This window comes from Poecilia latipinna, unplaced genomic scaffold, assembly GCF_001443285.1.
Source record: "Poecilia latipinna isolate Pla-1442-1.1 unplaced genomic scaffold, P_latipinna-1.0 Scaffold305, whole genome shotgun sequence".
NCBI classification, from domain to species: domain Eukaryota; kingdom Metazoa; phylum Chordata; class Actinopteri; order Cyprinodontiformes; family Poeciliidae; genus Poecilia; species Poecilia latipinna.
Window position 1 is genome coordinate 292,342 of NW_015112921.1, and position 20,362 is coordinate 312,703.

Below are 20,362 nucleotides of genomic sequence, written 5' to 3' on the forward strand. Positions count from 1 at the left end.
TATCTCTACAAAACAGGAAGTTAACCTGTTATGTCTAGAAAACAGGAAGTTAACCCGTTAACTCTAGAAAACAGAAAGTTAACCCGTTATGTCTAGAAAACCATCAGGATAAAGTGTACATGTAAAACATCTGCTCTCGGCTTCGGTGTAACATAAACTACATTTGTAATTGAACAGCATAATAAATGCTTAATTTATGAATCTAACAGGTATGTTTTCCCAGGCCCTTAAGCTGCACATTGCATGCTAGCAGCAGTAATTAGACTCCAAAGGAAATAAAAGCTAATAAGTCTTCCTGACACCTGGGGAGAACATCGTCTTCCTGCAGTATTATTTTCCCCATTAGAGCTTTATCTGCAGAACCAGAGTGCTCCAGCTTTCAGGCGACCAGCAGGAGCTCCTGTAACCTGATTGACTGACTGATCAATTACAGTCCTGCATGTTTTAAATGACTAATATGAGGAAAGTGACTGACAGGCTGTGGTTATAAATACACCGTCAGTGGGAACGCTAATGGAGGCTGAGGCAGGATTCAGCAGGTTTTCCCTGCGGAGCGCGTGGCCTCCCTTTGAACATTTCAGGTTTATTTGGATTGTGGGTTTCAGTTTGTAGATTGACAAAAGAAAGTTGAAAGAGGCAAAACAAAACATGGAGCCGATATTCATGAGAAGATATTCATGAGCGTCTCCAGTCCTACTCACCACCGTTTGAAGTTAAATCCTCTTTTTTTTTGGTTCTCTTGGGAACTATCTGTTTTCCTCCATTTCTTCTCCTCCCTCTTTTGATTTGGATCTTGAACGATCCCCTCCTCCAAAAAACAAAAGAAAAGAAAAAGACCTTGGCTCTGAGAGGTGATGATGCTTGTCTCTTGCTGAGCGATTTGTTTACCCTGTGAGATGTTAGGCATGTCTTAGTCCCCGGTGGGAACCTCTCCTGGGATTTAAATACACTGGCAGATATTTACTCTGGCAGCTGGGAGGAACTGACGTTGAAACGCTGCTTTTGACTTTTTTCTTCTCATTTTCTTTTTTCATGTTTCCTCAGATCACACGGATTGGCCTGATTGTTCACAAAACCAAGGCGCAGGATTTCCAGGTTTTAGCGGGCTCGGCGGGGTTTCTGATGGCTGCCTATTGTGTTGGTAAGAAACCCCAAAGGGGAGCTGTTGTTCCTCAACGGGGAACCATCAGCTGTACTTCCTTTCAACCAGAACCCGGGTGAATAACCATATCTAATTGTTTTAAGATTTCATGTAACAAGAGGCCTTTACACTACAGCCATACATGTGAAGACATTTCTTATTGAATCTAATTAATCTGGAGGGGTTTTTTTTCTCTCCAATCAGCGTGGAAGATGTCATGATAAACACAGTTTTAGATTTCAAACAAACACACATCCATCCATGGCGTCTGTTTTCAGATGAGCATGAAACATTTGTCAGTACCTTTGGCAAAAATATATAAAACTTTTATATTCCAGTAGCAACATTTCTCACAAGAAAATCTAGAAAACCAAGGATTTAATTTGAAAACATTGCCCTGATAGTCCGGTAGACCTGGTTCGATTTCGGACCAAAATTGCAACTTTTATTACATGTTCAGTCGGGGTTAATTTTCTCACTGAGTCAAATGATCCAAATTGGAAAACCTGTTTCCCCTCCTCGCCTGTGATGGCGCTGCACCGGGAACCACCGAAGGAAACGACACAAAAACCTTTGAAGAAGAAACTCAGCCCAACGTACTTCACAAAATGTAAACAAAATGTAAATCAAATTTTAGCAGTTGTGGGATTTTTCTTTTGTTCCTGGTTAAAAAAAGAGCCATTTCTCCCAGAATGCATTGCCCTATTGACCCTTTACACGTGACGTCACGCTATCCAGGACGCCAAAACAACCAATGTGCTCCTTTAAAGCTAGTCTAAAAACAGACATCTAACCTAAGATCGCTTCTATTTAGTTGATTTCACTTTTAAAATTGGTCGGCTGCACAAATAGACAAGGGTGAAAACCAAACTTTATTTTATAAGTTTTAATGAGGAAAGATACAGCAGCGACGGCTGGCAGCTGTCAGTAGTAATGACCGTCAGCCCTCGGTGTAATCGCGGATTTGCAGCGAACACTTTTTAAAGGGTAAGAAGATTAACGTTCATATACCTTATAAGTAAGCATGATTAGAAAGGATATCAAATATCGTAGAATGGAGAAGGTACGTGTCTAACCGTTAGTAACCATGGAAACAGTGCCGCACCGTCATGTAGCCTAGCATGTACGGGAAAAAACTCGTTAGAGTCTCGTCTTTTGTACGTTTTTAATGGTTCTCTGGTGTAAAGGGAAACGCTGTTTATGACATAGTGATATAAATCATGTGGTGTGAATTCGGACAAAGTCAGTAATTTGATCAATACGTCAGGAGGGAGGAGATATGGGTCGGTTTCTAAGCTAGCTGTTTCCAGGTTTTGTAAATACCGCCATCTGTGAGCCCCAACCAGGTGTGTTACAAATTAGCTCGACTCTAACAAGTAGAAGCCATGAATAAACAGACAAAAAAAACTTTGGGAAACAATTTCAGTCGCTCTGTTCAATACTCCTGTCCCTCACTTCTTCTTCTTCTTTTTGTTTTTAATGGCGGTTGGCAAGCAACTTAATGGTGTGCATTACCGCCACCTACTGGTATGGAGTGTTGATCAGAACGCAACTTAAAAAACAACAACAAAAAACACTAAATCCTTTCTATCAGTTTAGTTTTCTTAAGAAATTTTATTAAATAACATAAATATTCAGAGGAAGAGGAATATCTGTCCCTCACTTCGCATCATGGCACATCAAATGATTTAGTCATGTAGTTGCAAAGGGTTAATAGTTCACTTCCTGTTTCTGGAGCGTCTCCAGTCCACTGGCATCCGTAAGAACAGCATGAATATGTGGACAAACAGCTCACTGTTAAGCATAGTGGAGGATCTGTGATGCTGTGGGCCTGTTTACCTTCCACAAACCCTGGGAATGTAAAATGCAAACATCCCTATACAATCAAATGAATGAAATGAGTAATTTTAAATAGCAAATTACTTTAATAATTATTACTGAATTTAGTTCTGATATGGTTGAAACTGTTTGTGTGGTAAGATATGTTTATAAGTCATTGAAGCAGTTCATTTGAATCGTGTTTAATTTGATCTTGTTTGTGTCTAATGGACACAAACAAAATGTCTTTAAATGATTTTTATTGTAATGTTTTGAAGAATGGCCTTCAGAGACTAATGCGGATCCTTAAATAAACAAATAAACCTCGTTGGAGAAATCCCAGGACATTTTAGGGAAAGAGGTAAGAAGACTAACGTTCAGTAAACTGAAAAAAGATAAGTATTGGGTTTTTAAGCAAGATAATGATCAAAAACATTCAGCCGATTCACAGAAATGTTTCAGCAATCACAGATGAGACCTTTTTCTAAATCCCACAGAAACCTAGAATGCAAAAAATAATGCAAATAACTCAGAGATTAGCACAGCTAGAAAGTCGGCATAGACAGGTTCATCTGGAAATGGATCCATGCGGTCAGTGTGTGTGTGTGTGTGTGTGTGTGTGTTGCTGCTCTGATTACCAAGTTCATCCTCATGATCATCATGTTGCAGGCGGTGTGTTGAGGTCTTATAGAAATCTTGCAGCTTTGATGGGAAATGAAAACTGCTGACACGCTGCGGCACTTAGCGGCTTCCCAGATCTGGTTTGCTGACTTGTCAGTTCAAAGCTGTTCTAAGTCTTTTTTAATTTGATCAAATCAACTTTCCTTTGGAACGTCACATGTTTTTTTTGTTACAAAATCACACTAGTTTGATGTCAGCACGGCTAGTTCCAGAAATAAAAGTGTAGTTTTTGTTTTTGTTTTGGGGGATTTTCCAATCACTGTCATTATTTGATAGCATAAAGAAGAACAGCCTTAGTCCTATTGTTTTCATGTGCAAATTATTTTGTTTTGAACAGGTTTGAAAATTGTTAACTTTCTTTTGTGCTCAACTGGACTGTAGACAAAATATGTTTTTCTTACAGCCATAGGTGAACAGAGTACCCAGAAATTGTACTCAAGTAATAATAGCACTACTTCAATATATTTTTACTCAAATAAAAGTAAAAGTAGCCATCCAAGACATTAAAAAGTATTTGGTTGAAAGTCTACTCAAGTACTGAGTAACTGATCAAATGATCAATAATTTAATATTTAAAAAGTACATCATCATGTGGACCAAAATATAAAGTTAAGTGGAAATTTTGGTATTTTAAGGATGAAAATCACAATAATTCATATAAGCAACTAAAAAAATAAGATCAGGCAAAATAATTTTTTTCCATCTCAGTTTTTTTCAATAAAAAACTTATAAAACTTTAACAAAAACTGCATGTTTGTTTTTCATTCAGTGGGTAGAAAATCCAGAAATTTTACTCAAGTATTGGTAGAAATACTTCATAATAAAATTACTGAAGTAAAAGTAAAAAGTACAGCTTAGTAAAAATACTCCTGATTTTTCTAAAAAAGTTGTAACTAGTTGCTACCAAACTCTGCTTACAGCACATTTTTGTAAGTTTCAATTTGAAATTTAGGAAAACCGTTTGATTTAATTTTATTTTATTTTATTTAAAATATACATTTAAATTTAGAATTGGAGCAAGCAAATGTGGTGCAAAGATCACATTGTGTATTGAACTCTCACTGGTTCCTGTGTGTGTGCGTGTGTGTGTGTGTGTGTGTGTGTGTGTGTGTGTGTGTGTAGGTGCTGTCGGCGGCGTGTGCGCGCTGGCTAACGTTCTGGGCCAGGAGCTGTGTGAACTGGAGCGTCTGTGTCGGTCTGGGTGCTGGGAGGAAGCCAAAGTCCTGCAGCAGCGGCTCATCGAACCCAACGCAGCCGTGAGTACCATCTGCTGCGCTGCTTGAGCCGCCAGTTCAGGAATCCGGCACCCACACCGCCACATCCGGCGTCAGACTGAGCTTCATCACATTTTATCACTTTAAGGCTGAATCCAGAGGGTGAAATATTCACTCCTGTCAGAACATGTGACAAAATATTTACCCCAAGAAAAGAAGAGGTTATTACAGTAAAATAACGTCAACTGCAGGAATTTACAGCAACAAGACAATAATTTTCAAGTAATCTACGGATAATTACAGATTGCTGTATCACAACATTGCTAATATGCATCTTCTATCATGAACAGTGGCTTGCACAAGTATTTTACTGTCCATTGGACTTCCCTACATTTTTCAAACTACAACTGCAGACTTCAGTCAATTTTATTGGGATATTACGAACCAAAACAAACCAAAGTGGTGCATAATTATACATTATTTCAAAGTCGTTTTTTTTTTTTTTTTTTTACCAAAAAGTGTCAAATCTTTGACATTTTTAAATAAACGAGGCCAAACTTGAAAACCTGTGTGAGAAAAACTAAGTACACACTACTAAAGGAAGACAAATTGAAGCTTTCTTTTGAAAAGTTTGTTTTAAAAGTTTAAACTTTTATCAGAAAACTGTGAAAAAGTAAATATGTTTGTCTCAAAACGTTTCCTCAAATTGTCAGTTTTATTCCATGAATAAAATCCACTTCAACCAAATCTCATAAATACTGAATAGAGTCCACTTGAGTGTGATTTGATCTCTTTATGAATCCAGCTGTTCTGTTGGCGGATTCTTAGAGGATATTACTGATCAAACAGCATCATGAAAACTAAGGAACACAGCAGACAGATCAGGGAGAAAGATGTGGAGAAGTTTGAAGTAGAATTAGGTCATAAAGCATCAGAGCTCTGTTCAGTCTGTCCTGTTGATACCAGACAGAGGAAAGCACAACTGGCAACCTGCTAAAACATGACTAGTCAGAAAAGTTCAGAATCTCAGGCAAGCAGAGCATTAATCAGAGAACCAATTAATAAAACCAATGTTACTCTGGAGGAGCTGCAAGAAAAATGTGCAAAATGTGGACTTTTGATATTTTGTTGGTAAATACTTGGGTTTCTATTTCTGAAAATGGCTTTTAAAAAACTAACCAACTGTTTTCAATTTATGGTAAAAAACTTAATGTTTATTGGTGTCTGTAAAATGAGATGTTTCAAAAACCTTCCGATTAAGTCACAATCAACGGTAGCTGCATCGTCACCTAGCAACCACATCTGATCCCAGCTCGTCACCTAGCAACCCCAGCGAAGCTCCAGCACGTCTGGTCAACTGGTTTTACTGCTTCAAGCGCTGTACAATGGCTGCTGGAAAAGATAAGTGTTTTGTTGTTGACTTACCATCCAGAAGCCACTCGCTGCATTTTTGTTGGCTGCGCAGGAGGCTCTACTTCTGCTTTTCAAAGAGGTACAGTTCCATAATTATGCATCTGTTTTCAGCCATTTTCGTGTGCGAGTGTAAACGTTGAGTTGGGGGCGTGGCCAGCAGCAGCTAACTTGGATTTAAAGTGACAAGACGCCCTAAAACGGCTCATTCCAGAAGGAACTCGAAACAGTCAGAAATGAGCAGGTTAAAATCTTATTATGTAAGAACAATTTTTGTGCAAAAAATGTAATGATCAGGTTTTGCATAGACCATAGAACTTTCCTAACTTGTCCAAAGAAGCACAAACGATCACCTTTAAGTTTAATCGCATCATTTTATCAAATCATGCTCCAAAATGATGAGCTTCACCAGTAGAAGTGAGTAGAAACAGAATGGGTTCATTTAAAACCTGTTCAGTTTTGAGCTCTGGTAAATGTCGGAGGGGTGTGCTGAGCTCTGATCAGAGATGCTCTGGGACCGGCTGATTCGGCTGCTGAGTGTGCTTAAGGCTGCAAACAGGTTCATTAAGGAGTGATAAATGTCACGGCCCAGGCAGGCTCGCTCTCCCGCCGCTTCATGAGTCTGAAGTCACACCAAATATCAGGCCTTCACATGTTTCTTTTTTACTGCCACCGTTTCTATATGCAGTCCATATAATGATGGGGATGTATAGAAATTGACTGAAGCTCCTTGTTGCTAGGTGACCAGAAAATTGGGAGTTCCTGCCCTGAAGCAGGCGATGGAGTGGTTTGGTTACCACGGCGGCGCCTCCCGGTCTCCTCTACAGCCGCTCACAGAGGCAGAGACTCAGCTGCTGAGGCAGGACTTCTCCACCAATGGATGGTTGTGACGGGGAGGTGGGCGGAGCCTGTGTGCACGGAGGTTTCATCTATACGAGTCTGGGTGGGAATCGAAATGGCAATAAATAAAATTTGATCACTCAGATGCCATTTTTGTCCATTTTATTGGAAAACCCTGAAATTGAACTTCTTGCTTTGACAGTGCTCTGGAACGTACTGCACATTGTTGGGTTTTTAAACGGTACTACAGGCTTTGAACGCCTCACAGAGCTCTGATCAATACATTATAGTATCTGAAAACGGAAAGTTTCCAGCTAAGCACCTAAAACGTCTCTAACTTTATAACTTTATAATGATTGTTGTGAGAGAAAAACGGCTGAAACTTCTGGTAAAATAAAAGTTAAGTCTGACTTCAGAAGGACGTTAGCCTCCAGGTTTCTGAGCTGAGTAGCTCTAGAACCTCGTCACCTCTGATGGAAACCCAGCTCAAAGATGCACACTGTAATTTTCCACATGATGGAAAGCTATGATGGATGCTAAGTAATATCACCCCTCCATTATGTTGTAACTCACAGTCCCTGCAGTTGATTGTTGGACTTTTCTCTCTTGTTGTAGTCCAGACCTGAACAAACACTAACCAGCGATTTAGCTGGTCCATTCAACCATCATAATGTTCTATTTTAAGTTAAATAGCAGGTTTTTACCAAGGTGAGCAATCTCACTGTAGCTTGGTAGACCTGATTGAACGGTCACAGCAACTTGCTGTGTTTAACTTGAGTAAAGCTTTGCTTAATAAAGTCCTGCGTTTCCTCCCAATGCATGGAAAGAGACTCAATCAGCACGTTATGTTCACATAATGACAACATAAAGCAGTACAAAAAAGGAAGCAGGAAGTAGTTGAGATATGTTCATCTCAAAACTCGGTTACACCATGATCAACAGGAGCTTGGGATATCCAAACAGACAGTAATCAGATTATATCAGAAATTCTTTCCCACAAGGTTTCTGAAAGTCTGAATAGTCATTAGAGCTTAATCAATTATCATTTTATCAATTTTAACTGCATGTTTCTGTCCTTCCATTTGGGTATTTCCTGTTTCTAGAAGCAGAAAAAGAGCAACAAAAAAAAACCTAACAAAAAAACAATAATAATACTAAAGATGTTTTTTGGGAATAACTAAATGTGCTGGTGTTTACAAAATTACCCGTTTCCAAAACCTCTAAATTGTTGCACAATTTGTTACCTAGCAACCCCAAACCAAGCCCCGCCCAGCCCCTCACCTGTAACCCAACTGGAGCTCCCAAGAGACGCTCAGTTTCCGCTGTAATGGCGGCTGGAAATGAAATGGAAAATAACTTTATCAGCTGCGACACAGAGGATTCGCCCATTGATTTTCTCCCAGACACGAAGAATAGGACAGAGCTGCTTGGCTTCGTTTTATTTTTGCGCAAATTGTAGTTTGTGCTAATCAGTTTAGGATTCGCGGTAGTTTCTGAAAGCTACCAGCAGGACAATGCGGGATTTACCAAAAGTATCTGGACTGAAGGAAGGTCCTGCTCCCATTGTTCTTCACAGATCTGCAGATGATGGCGATGTAAGTACATAATGTGTGTTTTGTGTTGTTGTTCGGCTTGAACCTGATTTGTCAGTTAGCATAAGCTAACGCTGAATGCTAGCCTCTGCTAGTCCTGCATCTCAAGCGAAGCTAACGCGTTTACTGTGGAGTTGAACTGAAAGTGATGGTCTGTGTGGTCATAACACTGATATTGTCTTTTTTGTTTGTTTAATTTTTACATTTGTGATGGGTGTTTCTCCTCTAACCTCGCAGATGTGTTTTTTAAGACGCATTTGCAGATGAAACCATCTCTGGTGAATTATTGTGCTGATGTCGGCACAGCCCGGAAGCGAAGCTCAGTCCTCAGAGTTTGAATTAATAGCATATAAATTTGCGTCAGATCCGAAACATTTAGCCCTTCAGTGGTTGTGGCTTGACTTATTCTGCTTCGGGGTCAAAGATGTATGTTTGTACCACTGTACATCTGTTTAGTCTGAGGCGCTAATAATGAAAACACCGAGTTAGGAGGATTTGGCCAGCAGCAGCTCATTTGCATAATCGTTACGAAACAACAGCGCATTCCTTAATGAGCTCAAAACGGGAACTGATCGGGTGAATAATAACAATGATCGGGTCAACATCTGAGAATGACTTTGTATTAAATGTAATCACCATGTTTTGTATAGACCACAGACCTATAGCTTGTTCAAGGACACGTAATAGTGGACCTTTAAGTTTCTTTTTATTATTATACACCTTTTCCATTTTCCATGCAACTGACTTTCCTGCTAGATGCTGGCTATGATACAGTGACGTGTAAATGTATTCAGGTTTTTCACATTTTTGTCGCAGCAACAAACTTCAGTGTATTTAATAGGAATTTCATTACACCCCATTGGGTATAATTATTACAGGGAGCAAAGGAATGCATACTTCTCAAATTTATACTTCAAATAAAAGTTTGTTGTGCATTTGCATTCAATATTTTGTAGAACGATCTTTTGCTGTGCTTGCAGCTGCTACAGCTCAACCAGTTTTGGATGCGTAGATCCTGAAACGTTTTGTAAAATGACAGATTGGATGAGGAGCGTGTGTGTACGTCTGCAGGATATTATCGGAGGGTATGCACAAAACTGCCACTGCACCTGACCCATAAGAACACATCCACAACTCCAGCACACATCATGTGTGTGTCGCGCAGGTTCTGGTGACGTGTCTGAGACCTCCCAGAGGAGGAGGGGGTGAAGTAACGCTGTTTGCTTAATTTCTACTGTTTTTGGCAAGGTTTAAACTAGATTTAACTATTTAACCCGCAGTCTTAGTGCGACGCTCAGGAAAAGCGCGGCAGATGTCACAGTCGGCCAACCAGAAGACCAGTCAGCTCTTCAGTTCACTAAACCACAAAAAAAAAACTTGTAACCAGCAACCCACCAGAACCACAAACCATAAAAAGTTCAGGCGGGGTTTACTCGATTCCTCTTATTACTTCAGGAGGGCTAAATCTCCACATATTCATTTTTAGCTATCTTCACTGCTGTTATATTTAGAAGAAAGCGCGCCAAGCTGCCAAATAAACTGTAAACTGAGCAATAACATTTAGATTTGGAACAGACGCATGGTTTAGACACAGATGTGAGCTACGTACAAGATGATTTGACACAAAATACCTTTTTCTCCACAATTTTGTTAATGGTAAAGAGGGCTAGATGATAAAAAAAAACTTTTTTTTTTTTTTTTTTTACTTAAAGGAAAATCTCAAGATATGCAGAGTGCGTATAGCTGCAGATTTCAAACCGTCAATGGGCCGGGTCATCAATTTGGCAAAAGAGGGCATGTCTGTAATTATGTTAATGAATATTTTGAGATTGTTACAGCAATAAAATATAGATTTTATGTTATGTTTCCAGGACTGCTAGTAATTATTAAGGCCAATTCATTAACGGGCGCTGCTGAGACACAACTGTGAGCCTGAGCCAATATCCCTGAAAGCTTTTTCTCTGTAATTTGTTTATCTTTGACATGCACAGACAGATTCTTGTGTGCGTCGCCTTTATGTGTGTGTGTGTCACTTATTAACTGGCTATCTGCTCAACAGTTAAGGTTGGACGTTTTTCAGACCTCAAACACAGACATGATGAAGGTTCTCAGAGAGACTTCAGATCAGCCACAGTTCAGTGGGAGGCAGGGCTGTAGGTCACCGCTGCAGTTTGCTGCAGAATGCCAGAGCACTCTTTGATGTGAAAAAGTTAAAAACCATAATTACAGTAATTAAAGCCAAGTGTAGCAGGTAGCCATGGCAATAGGAGCCTTTGGCTTTTTCCACACAACAGTTACTTTGCTTTTATCTTACCAAGAGTCCAATTAGCACCTTTCTTAGCTGGAGATATTTTCAGAACTGCCTACTGGATCATAAAGAAAGGATGTGATGTGTTTTGCTCTGTTCTTGTGCGACAAGGACGCATCAGTGGAGGAAAGCTCTCAGCGCTAACAGTTGGAGGAACAATTCAGTTCAAAGTCACTAACCGCCTGCATTACTGCCCATCAAGGACGGCTCGTGTTTACACGAACGATTCATGACAGAAATGTCCTCTGTCCTCAAACTTAAATGTTCCGTGATTCGAGATGTTTTAGATTTGTTTTTGAATTAACGCCTAATTCAATTCGGCAGACATGCGTTATTGGGCGATCATTGGCTCGTCAGACGTTGCTGTCTGTGTTCAGAGCCAGAGCTGCCATTCAAGGCTCGGGTCACATCCTGTTTATGAGGAGACTTTTCAACACACTGGCTGTGTTTAAGCTGCAAGGTTTTAAATATTAGGGGGAAAAAAGTGACAAGTCTGTTCCATACATCCAAACCTGAGCTGCGATTTTTCCATTTCCAGTGGAGAAATAAAAGACCTAAAATTATTTATTTTAATGTGGTTCACCCTTAAATGTCATCTACAAGCATGGACTGCTTAACTTTATGCTCTGTTAATTTTACAACAAATATTAAAGGTGACCTATTATGCTTCCCAAAACAGGCTAAGATAAACAAAACATGTTCATTATAGTCTAAATGATGAGATTTTAGTTTGATCAGTTGCTATGTTGAACTGTTTTAGGGCCTCGTGTCTCTTTAAATTGATTTCAGTCCCCAAGGTTAAAGGTTAGAGGTTCACCTTTCAGCAGGACAGCGGCAATAAACCTGGACCTAGAGCTGTAGATTAAAGTATACTCACAGTTAAAATGGTCCAGCCAAAGTCCAGACCACCTGAGAATTAAAAATTAATGTTCTCCATCCCGTCTGATTTATTTTGTTCTATTTTACAGCAAACTCTGGTCAGAAATGTTAGTTTCCAGACATGCAAAGCCGCCACAGACTTGCAGATGGAGTTGCAGTAAAAAGGGCGTTTCTAAAAACTATTTACTCAGCTGGGCTGAACACAAATGCACACCACACTTTTCAGATTTTGAATTGTAAAATATTTTGTGAAAGTCGTGGATCATTTGCCTTTCATTTCATAATTAAGCCCTGCCTTCTGTGACATGCAGTCCCAACAAAACTAAGTGAGGTTTGTGGTTAAGTCATGACTAAATGTCAACATCCTTAAGCTGACATTTTGTTGAAGCAACTCTTGATTCAGTTTCAGCTCTCCTGCCTTTGTTTTTCTAGCTGGATTGAACATCACAAGCAGCTGCTGTTTGTGATGTTCTTCTTTTGGTCACCCAGCTCTGAAGTTCAGAAATATTACTTCAGTTTTTATTGTAATTTAGAGCCAAGGGTAAGTCTGATAGAAACTAAACCTTCGAGCTGAAGTGTCAAGAGCGAGACAAAACTTTAATCTAGAAGAGGCTTCAATGGACAGCAGAGTTGCAGATGACTGCATACTCTTCTATAAGCGACCTCTGACCCCACACATGTGTAATGGACTCGGTATGAATGCATAAAACACACCGTGGGCTTTGATGCTATTAATTCCACCTGTCCTTCTGCAAAATGGGACTCTTCCATGAAAAGGTGATTCAACAGGCATGTAATTTATTTTATTCCTGAGATCACATCTGTGGTTTGAGGCTGTGACCTTGCTGAGTTTGAAAACATTCGAGCCGTGTTTTCATCTTAATTAACCTATTCAAGGATGTCTGATACTATGAGGAGGATGCTTTTCATTCCTTCTCTGGAAGATCTTAGTAAGTGGGGTCAAAGCGCCACTGATTTTATTTTTTCTTTTCTCTTCTAACTAAAAGTATAAATTAAATCTCTAATAAGATTTTTTTTGAAGACCCATGTCGTTACTATGTGACTCCTAGACACAAATCTTTCACGGCTATCCTTGAGAAATAAAAGCCTTTCATCTCCTGCCCTCGTTTAAATTTTGATTCATGTCTCTACAAACCACCAATAAAGTCTGAATTCTGTATTTTAAATTTGAAAAATTATTTTTTTGATTAAAAGTAATAAAACCAGCTGGTTTCTCTCAGCTTTGTGGAAGGTGCAGTGGCGTAGAAACAACCGCTAGGAGGTGCCACCTCCCACTGCGCAGCATCAAGGGCATCCCTTTGATCTCTGTCGGAGGACGTTGGACCCGCAGGGCGAGCGATGCTTACGGTGGGGTGGGGGAGCTCTCTCCCTGCTGCTGATGGGAGCAGATAATGAGTCAGCAGAAGCTGCCCTGCGTCCTGCGCCATTAGAGAGGAGGGCAGTGGACACACACACGCATACAGAGGATACCAAGTCCAAATATTCCCACAAACACACACTCCCCACCCCCAACCGTCCTGCTTCACTTCATCCTCCCGCATCAGCTGACGGCGTCGGCTGTTCCCCGCATCTATGCTCTCGCTACATGAATCCGTTTCCCCCGTTTCTCCTGACATGATCAGGATTTCTCCCGTCCTGGTTTTCCTCGGCTCGGTTTTCCCTTCCACCTTCCCTGCTCTCTGACTCGGACCGCAGTCCGTCCCGCTTTCTCCTGGCAACAGGAGCTGAACTACAGCTGGTAAAAAAATAATTACTGTGAGAAACCAGAATCCAGGCTGCAACAAGCGGTTTGGAGTGTCTGTAGTTCAGAGGTTCTCTGAAAACATTGATTAAATTCAGGTTATTTATGCAGCACCACTAAAAACAAATGTCATCTCAAAGTGCTTTACAAAAAAGTTATTTTGATTCAATCACAGATGCATTTCATTTAATCCTAGTCATCGATCAGCGCTTTATGTTCATTATTCAAATTAGTTTCAATGGTTTTCTGTGCAAGGAAACACCGTAGATTTCATCGAGTCACTAGCTGCATTTCCATGAACCGATAAAAACTGTGCAAATTGAAATTACGAAAATAAATTAGCTTCATGGAAACATGAATTTAGAAAAATCATTTTGTTCTACAATTAAGCCTGTCGCAATAAACAATAAATCAATTGGTCGCATGATAAATTAGAACGAGCTCAATAATTTCCATTTGCATCGTTTTTATCTTTCTACCAAAAACTGGATGATCAAAGTCTTCAATCTGGTGCTTTAGTCTCAACTAATCATTTCTGTGAAGGACAGAAACTTAATAACTAATTTTATATTTTTATTTTGTTTATTTATTTCAGATATTTAAATGTCTTCCAGTTCCAGGGTTAAATATTCTTTAAAATGTATTGATCCTTTAGAAGTGTTCTTGCTTTATCACTATTATGTAACTTGAAAAGGGTCTGAAAACGACAATATTATCGTTTATCGCAATAACCTCTGGGACAATGTATCGTCTTGCAAAATGTATTGTGACGGGGCCTAGCTACAGCGAGGTGCAGGCGTGCCTGAATTTGTTTTATTCCTATAAGTCACTGAAAAATAAACGGATACAAAACAAATCAGTAATGGCCTAAAAGAGGATAAAGTACGTTGTTAAAAGTGAAATACGTTTGTTTGTTCGCTGTACCAATAGCGTTCCTTTTGATTTATATTCCACAGAAACGAACCAAACGTCCTACGAGACAAACTACTGGGGAAAAAGTGCTTTAAGTTTATATTTGTTTTGGGTTTTTTTTGTTGGTTTTTTTGGAGAGGTTATCTTGCATGGTCGACTTTGACAAATATCAAAGAAGAACCGAGGCGGCAGTAGAGTTGTAAACACGGAGGTTATGGGTTAATTTTCTGTATGTGTCCTTCAGAAAAAATAAATAATTTTGGTAATCCAACTGAAAAAAATGAAAAAAAGTTTCTCTTTATCCCTCAATTTACGCAGAAAAGGTTGTGACCCGTGAGCACAAAAACATGTTTAATTTCAAAATGTTTTACATGTTGGAATGAAATGTTCAACAAATTACCTTTTAATGAATGTTCCACCTTTTTGTTGGTCAGAGATAATTTCATTTAAGTGACTTGTAATAGTTTCTTTTCTCCAGTCAAGGTCTCGTCTTTTACTTTGTGATGTTTTCACTCTTGAACGCAGCAGAAAATGTTCTGCTTGAAACAAAAAGGCCAAAAGGCTGATATTCACTTTCTGCTTCTCATTAAAAGTTGGGTCCTGAAATCGAGATAAAAAGGATTTTCTGTGTTGGTTTAAGCCAGAGGTTGATCGTGGTAAACAGACTTCAGGTGCATTAAACCTGCATGGCGGCTCTTTCATTAACAGAAATGAAAAGAAAAATAAACAGATGAGGAATAATATTCTGTTGGTGAAGTTGGTCGTGTAATCCACAATCTGAACAACCGTCTGATGCAAACAGTGGTTTAAATGCGGATTAAATTTGTGCTCGTATGAATCAAAGTGATGTTGCTGCTGAAATTGGAGCCGTTTCAGATTATAAAAATCCTCGCCCTGCGTTGTCGGCGTTTAGCTTTCAAGCTAGTCTGTTTCATCTACAGCAGGATTTTTATTTTTGGGATCATGAGGGGAAAGTTTGATAAAACTACCTCATAATCTGTTCAAATATGAATAAATAAGTGTCTCCGCATTCATTGAGTTCTTACATTTAAATAACCTTTTTTTTTCACATTAATGTAATTTGGCAGAATACAGATAAAAGCTGCTTTCATTTGATGAAATTTAGGTACACAACTGAAGACTTTTTTTGCCACATAAAATCCAAACCTCCAGCTGCAGCTGATCCAGAACGCTGCAGCTGGAGTTCTGACTAAAACCAGGAAGTTGGAGCACAACACCCAGGTCTAAAGACCCAACACTGAGAGAATAAACATTAAAATCCTGGTGTTAGTTTATAAATCACTGAGCGGCTCAGCACCACAACACATTAAAGGTCTGCTGTTGTCATAGCAACCTTCCAGACCTCTCAGGTGTTCTGGTTCTGCTCTGCATCCCCAGACTCAGAACCAAACATGGAGAAGCAGCATTCAGCTTCTGTGCACCACAAATATGGAACAAACTTCCAGAAAACTGCAAACCAGCTGAAACACTGAGTTGCTTTAAATCCAGACTAAAACCTGTTTGGTTGCTTTTGAAACATTAATCAATAATCTGATGTGTAACGACGACAAAATGTAATGTTCTATGACTTTTTGTGTTGTGATGTGAAGCACTTTGAATTGTTGCTGAAAGGTGCTATACAAATAAAGTTTGATTTAACAAAAAAAAAAGTCCAAAAAAGTATCATGAAATCCTGGGGGAACTGAAAATCAGTAATATTTAATTTGAAGGATTCGGTTGTGAACAGGTTTTATCAAAACATTCTGGCACAACCGGTCCTTTAAGAGCGGTCATGATCTCGATTTGGCCAAAATGAGTTTGCTGGTGTAAAGTAATAATTACTCCACAACTTACAGGAATAAACTGAAAAGCATAAAGCTAAATGTCGGTTGGTTTATCTCTTCTCGCCCTGTGATGAGAAAAGAGGCGTCGGCCCCAAAGTGATCCTGAACAGAACAAAGCAGGTTTTTTTAGGAAAATGGTTCCTTCTGCTTATCCATGGTGGAATGAACACATCAGAGATCAATACTCCGTGCAATTAAATCAAACTTGGAGCATTTTGTCAAATGCATTTCTGAATTGAAAAGAAACCAATGAATCACATGAAATGTTTAATTTAATTTGTCAGACAGACTCGAGTGTAGAGGAAGAGCAGACGCTCCCCGGACAGATTGCAATCATTTTCAGCCGAGCGAAATAGTCAAGTGTTGCATCGAAGAACATAAAAGAGCGAAAGCATTTGGCCCTAAACCTAATACACAGTTTGTTCTTATTAAAGGCTAAGACACAAACATCAATAAAAATGTGCCAAGAAAACACTTTTCCACGCAGGATAAACAAGGTTTTTATATTTAGCAGGCTTGGTGTTTTCCTGCAGCTCTTCGTCCCTGAGCAGGAAAAACACGAAATGGGAAGAAAAATGTTGTGGATGTGGGAAATGCAGTAAAACACACACACACCAAAGGTAGTGCCAACCTGATTAACAACTAAATTGGGAGTTGTAGATCTAAAATTAAGCATAATTAGGCAGCTGCATGACCTACTTACTTCTCACCACTAATGGAAACAATCCTCACCAAAGGAAAAAAGAAGCAGCGCCACAGACGGTTGAGCTGTTCGTGAAATATGTTTTTTTTCCACGACTGGAATCATAATTTACCTATTGAAACACGGCCACATGCATTATTTATTAACACGCAGCTGAATATGTGTTTTCCTGCTTTGTGCGCTGAGGACGTCCCTCCTTCATTTGACAATTATCCCACACACACCTGCGACCCGTCTCTCGGCCCGACCCGGCTTCATTCCCACATCCAGGTCTCGGGCAGAACTGGGCAGGAATATTAGCAGAATCAAACTTATAGCATTTCAACCCTTTCAAGAAAAAGGAACAAAAACACTTTAGTCTCATTGATTCTTGTTGGCTACACAGGAGGCTCCACTTTTGCTTTTCCAAGACATACGATTCAAAAATTGCACAACTGTTTGCAAAATTGTTTTTCTACAAACGTACTAATTATGAACTAAAAATACAAACATTGGTTTTCACCGGCACAAACCTCAACTTTTCATGCGTGTCATTTCAAATCGTTACAGAGCTGCAGTTTCATTTTTGCTTTATAGCTATGCGCTACCTTGGTTTGGTCTGGCAAATGGAACTCTAATATTCCAACTGAAGCTGATTTTAAACGGGACTTATTACGCAAAATTCACATTTTCACATGTTTATACTTCTGTTTGGGTCTCTACTGCTTCTAAAAACAGCCCAAGCATTTTAAAGTACCGTATTTTCCACACTATAAGGCGCACCTAAAAAACTTCAATTTCCTCAAAAGCCGACGGTGCGCCTTATAATTCGGTGCGCCTTATATATGGACCAGTATTGAGCCACAACAGGTCTAGCCTACAAACCTATCCAATCTGGTTAAGGGATAATAATAATAAAATGTCACTTTTAAAGATATAAAAAAAAAAACTTAAGGGGAATGAATACTTTTTGCAAGGGGCTCTTGGTTCTGCTCATCCAGAATAATTCAGTCTGGAACTAGTAGTCTTGGGTTTTTCGGGATGAAATGATGCTAAGATTTAGGCATCAAAACCCAAAACATTTTTAAGAAGCCAAAGTCGGTAAATCATGCAACATGTCAGAAAATCTAAATTGATCCTTGTTTTTCTGATTCTTAGCTAATCCAAACATTTTAAACCTTTTTTCAGGTGGCGATGATGTTATAAACCCGAAGCACAAAAAGAATCGGTAAATATTGAGACATTTCTGTTTTGTGTTGACAAATGGAGCAAGATGCCTGTCAGATTCAGCTAAATTCACTTTTATAAAACAAACTTTCAGTTCTTTTGTTCATAGTTTCTAACCAAAACTGCCAAATGACTGATGATGGACTTTTTTTCTGCGGCCGTGCCAATTAGCTGTTTCGCTCACAAAGATGGAGAAACTCTGAAAACGGAGAAGCTGCTACCAAGATTCATCATCTGGAATCCTGTTTGTAATTACATGTGGCAATAATTCAGCGAGGTTGACGCATTCAGCTGCTCAGTGACTTTTACTGTAGCAACACCATGTATGTTTGTCCAAAAAGCTCGTTGGAGAGCACTGAATTCTCAAATTTCAGGATGAGTTTAGAGGTTTTTAGCTGAAAACTTTCATTTCAATCCCAGAATATCTGCTTTATTAGTCCAACCATGTAAACACACCCAATACATTTTGGTTGTTTCTGTTGCATCATAGAGAGAGAGAGGCAAAGTTCAACAGAGCCAAGTCAAATCCATTTTGTTTATGAACATTTTATTTCCCATTTCACAAGTCAAATTTGCCTCTAAGTGGGTTGATAATCTATGAAGAAAATAACTTCCCCTCTGTCCTAAAGCCCTCATCGAAGATGAGAAATACTGATGTTATTTAGTCAAAATAGAAACATGTTTGTGAAATGGAGGTTGAGGAATAAATCAGAAGGGCTGTTACTGCATTTCTGTGCAAGAATATGTTTTTACAGTCAGTCTAAAAACTGCTGGGTTATTTTTGCCAACTTGGTTAAATGAATTATCCTTATTTTCTGTTTATTTCTACCATAAAAATTCAGCCAGAACGCACTGCAAAACAAAAACGGGTGTAATTTTTTATTTTTATTTTTACAAACTTGTAACATAAATTTACTTGAATAATTATGTTTATCAAAGTAAATGTATTAAGTTTATGTTGGCATGTCAAACAAACAAAGTTTGACGAGCTTAATTTTAGTTTGCTCAGTTCTGCCTATTGTCAGCTCCTTTCACAATGAGACGTTTTAGGGCATCTTGTCGCTTTAAATCCAAATAAGATGCTGCTGGCCACGCCCACAACTCGATGTTTACAAATTAACTCGTGTAGCAGCTTGTGTAACAAATGACAGGAGTCATTTGTTAAAACACGAGTTATAACTCGTGTTGTAGCAAATTAACATGAGTTAAGTGAGTTAATTTAACTCATTTGTTTTAAATTGGAGCTCCGTTCTTTTTTTTTTTTTAGTGCATTTAAATGCAAGCTTTCCATTTTTTATTCTCTTGGTTCTGGTATCTGTTACAGCTCATGTAACAACAAGAGTTACAAATTAACTCATGTAATGTCAGTTAATCTGTTCGCTCATAATATAAATTAACTCTTTTTTTTAAAGTTGGATCTCCATTCTGTTTTTTCAGTGCATCTAAATGGGAGCTTTCCATTTTTTATTCTTTTGATTCTGAATCAGTCAGTTCTCACAAAGTGCTTTCTGTCTGAAAAATGTCCTCAGATTTGAAAATTAAATGCAAAATGGCCATATCAGCTGCTGGAATCATTTCTGATCATCAGATTGATCTAAAAGGAAGTCCGAGTGTTTTTGTTTTTTTATTTTGATGGAACAAAGTCATTCCCCAGTAACTCGGTCTCTGTTCTGGCTCCGAAGCGTTTCTCTGCTCTACATGCGGCTCCATCCCCTCCAGTTTGTCTCTGCTCCCTTTTTTAATGCCTGAAGGATCTGCAGGGAGGAGGTGGCAGAATGTTAAATTTAAGAATAAAGCCATAAAATTAATGTGTGCTGGTCTTAAAATCAAGATGTGCCGTGATGACTAGCCTGAGGGAAGTCTGTAATAATGTCTGGACTTCGTCATATGGGGACCAGAATGATTATATGGATCAGACTGTTGTGAAATTTTAAGGATTCCCTTCACAATACTTCTTGGTTAATGTTAATTCATTCAATCTCTGGACTCGTTTTATCCGTGTAGGGTTCAGGTAGTGATGGGGGAAGGTTGCCTGAGCTGGTTTAATTGTTA

General features: G+C 39.0%; 1 protein-coding gene and 2 long non-coding RNA genes across 4 annotated transcripts in view; 2 read left to right on the plus strand and 1 right to left on the minus strand.

The window, feature by feature from the left end:
- hoga1 (4-hydroxy-2-oxoglutarate aldolase 1) overlaps positions 1-7,250 on the plus strand; it is a 22,073-nt gene extending 14,823 nt beyond the window's left edge. For both annotated transcript variants that reach the window (XM_015034586.1, XM_015034585.1), the window contains 3 exons: positions 1,045-1,141; positions 4,763-4,896; positions 7,005-7,250. In XM_015034586.1, coding sequence (XP_014890072.1) covers positions 1,045-1,141; positions 4,763-4,896; positions 7,005-7,154 — 381 coding nt within the window. In that variant the 3' untranslated portion in view covers positions 7,155-7,250. The remainder of the gene's footprint in view (positions 1-1,044; positions 1,142-4,762; positions 4,897-7,004) is intronic.
- Positions 1-11,675, minus strand: part of LOC106948750 (uncharacterized) — a 21,730-nt gene extending 10,055 nt beyond the window's left edge. The window contains exons 1-2 of the long non-coding RNA XR_001425242.1: positions 11,663-11,675; positions 10,730-10,736 (exon numbers count right to left, since the gene is read on the minus strand). This is a non-coding gene — a long non-coding RNA (uncharacterized LOC106948750). The remainder of the gene's footprint in view (positions 1-10,729; positions 10,737-11,662) is intronic.
- LOC106948747 (uncharacterized) lies at positions 8,381-20,323 on the plus strand. Its single transcript, XR_001425239.1, has 4 exons — positions 8,381-8,699; positions 18,272-18,311; positions 18,405-18,633; positions 19,954-20,323. It is a non-coding gene; the product is annotated as an uncharacterized LOC106948747 (long non-coding RNA).
- Positions 20,324-20,362: the final 39 nt, after the last annotated feature.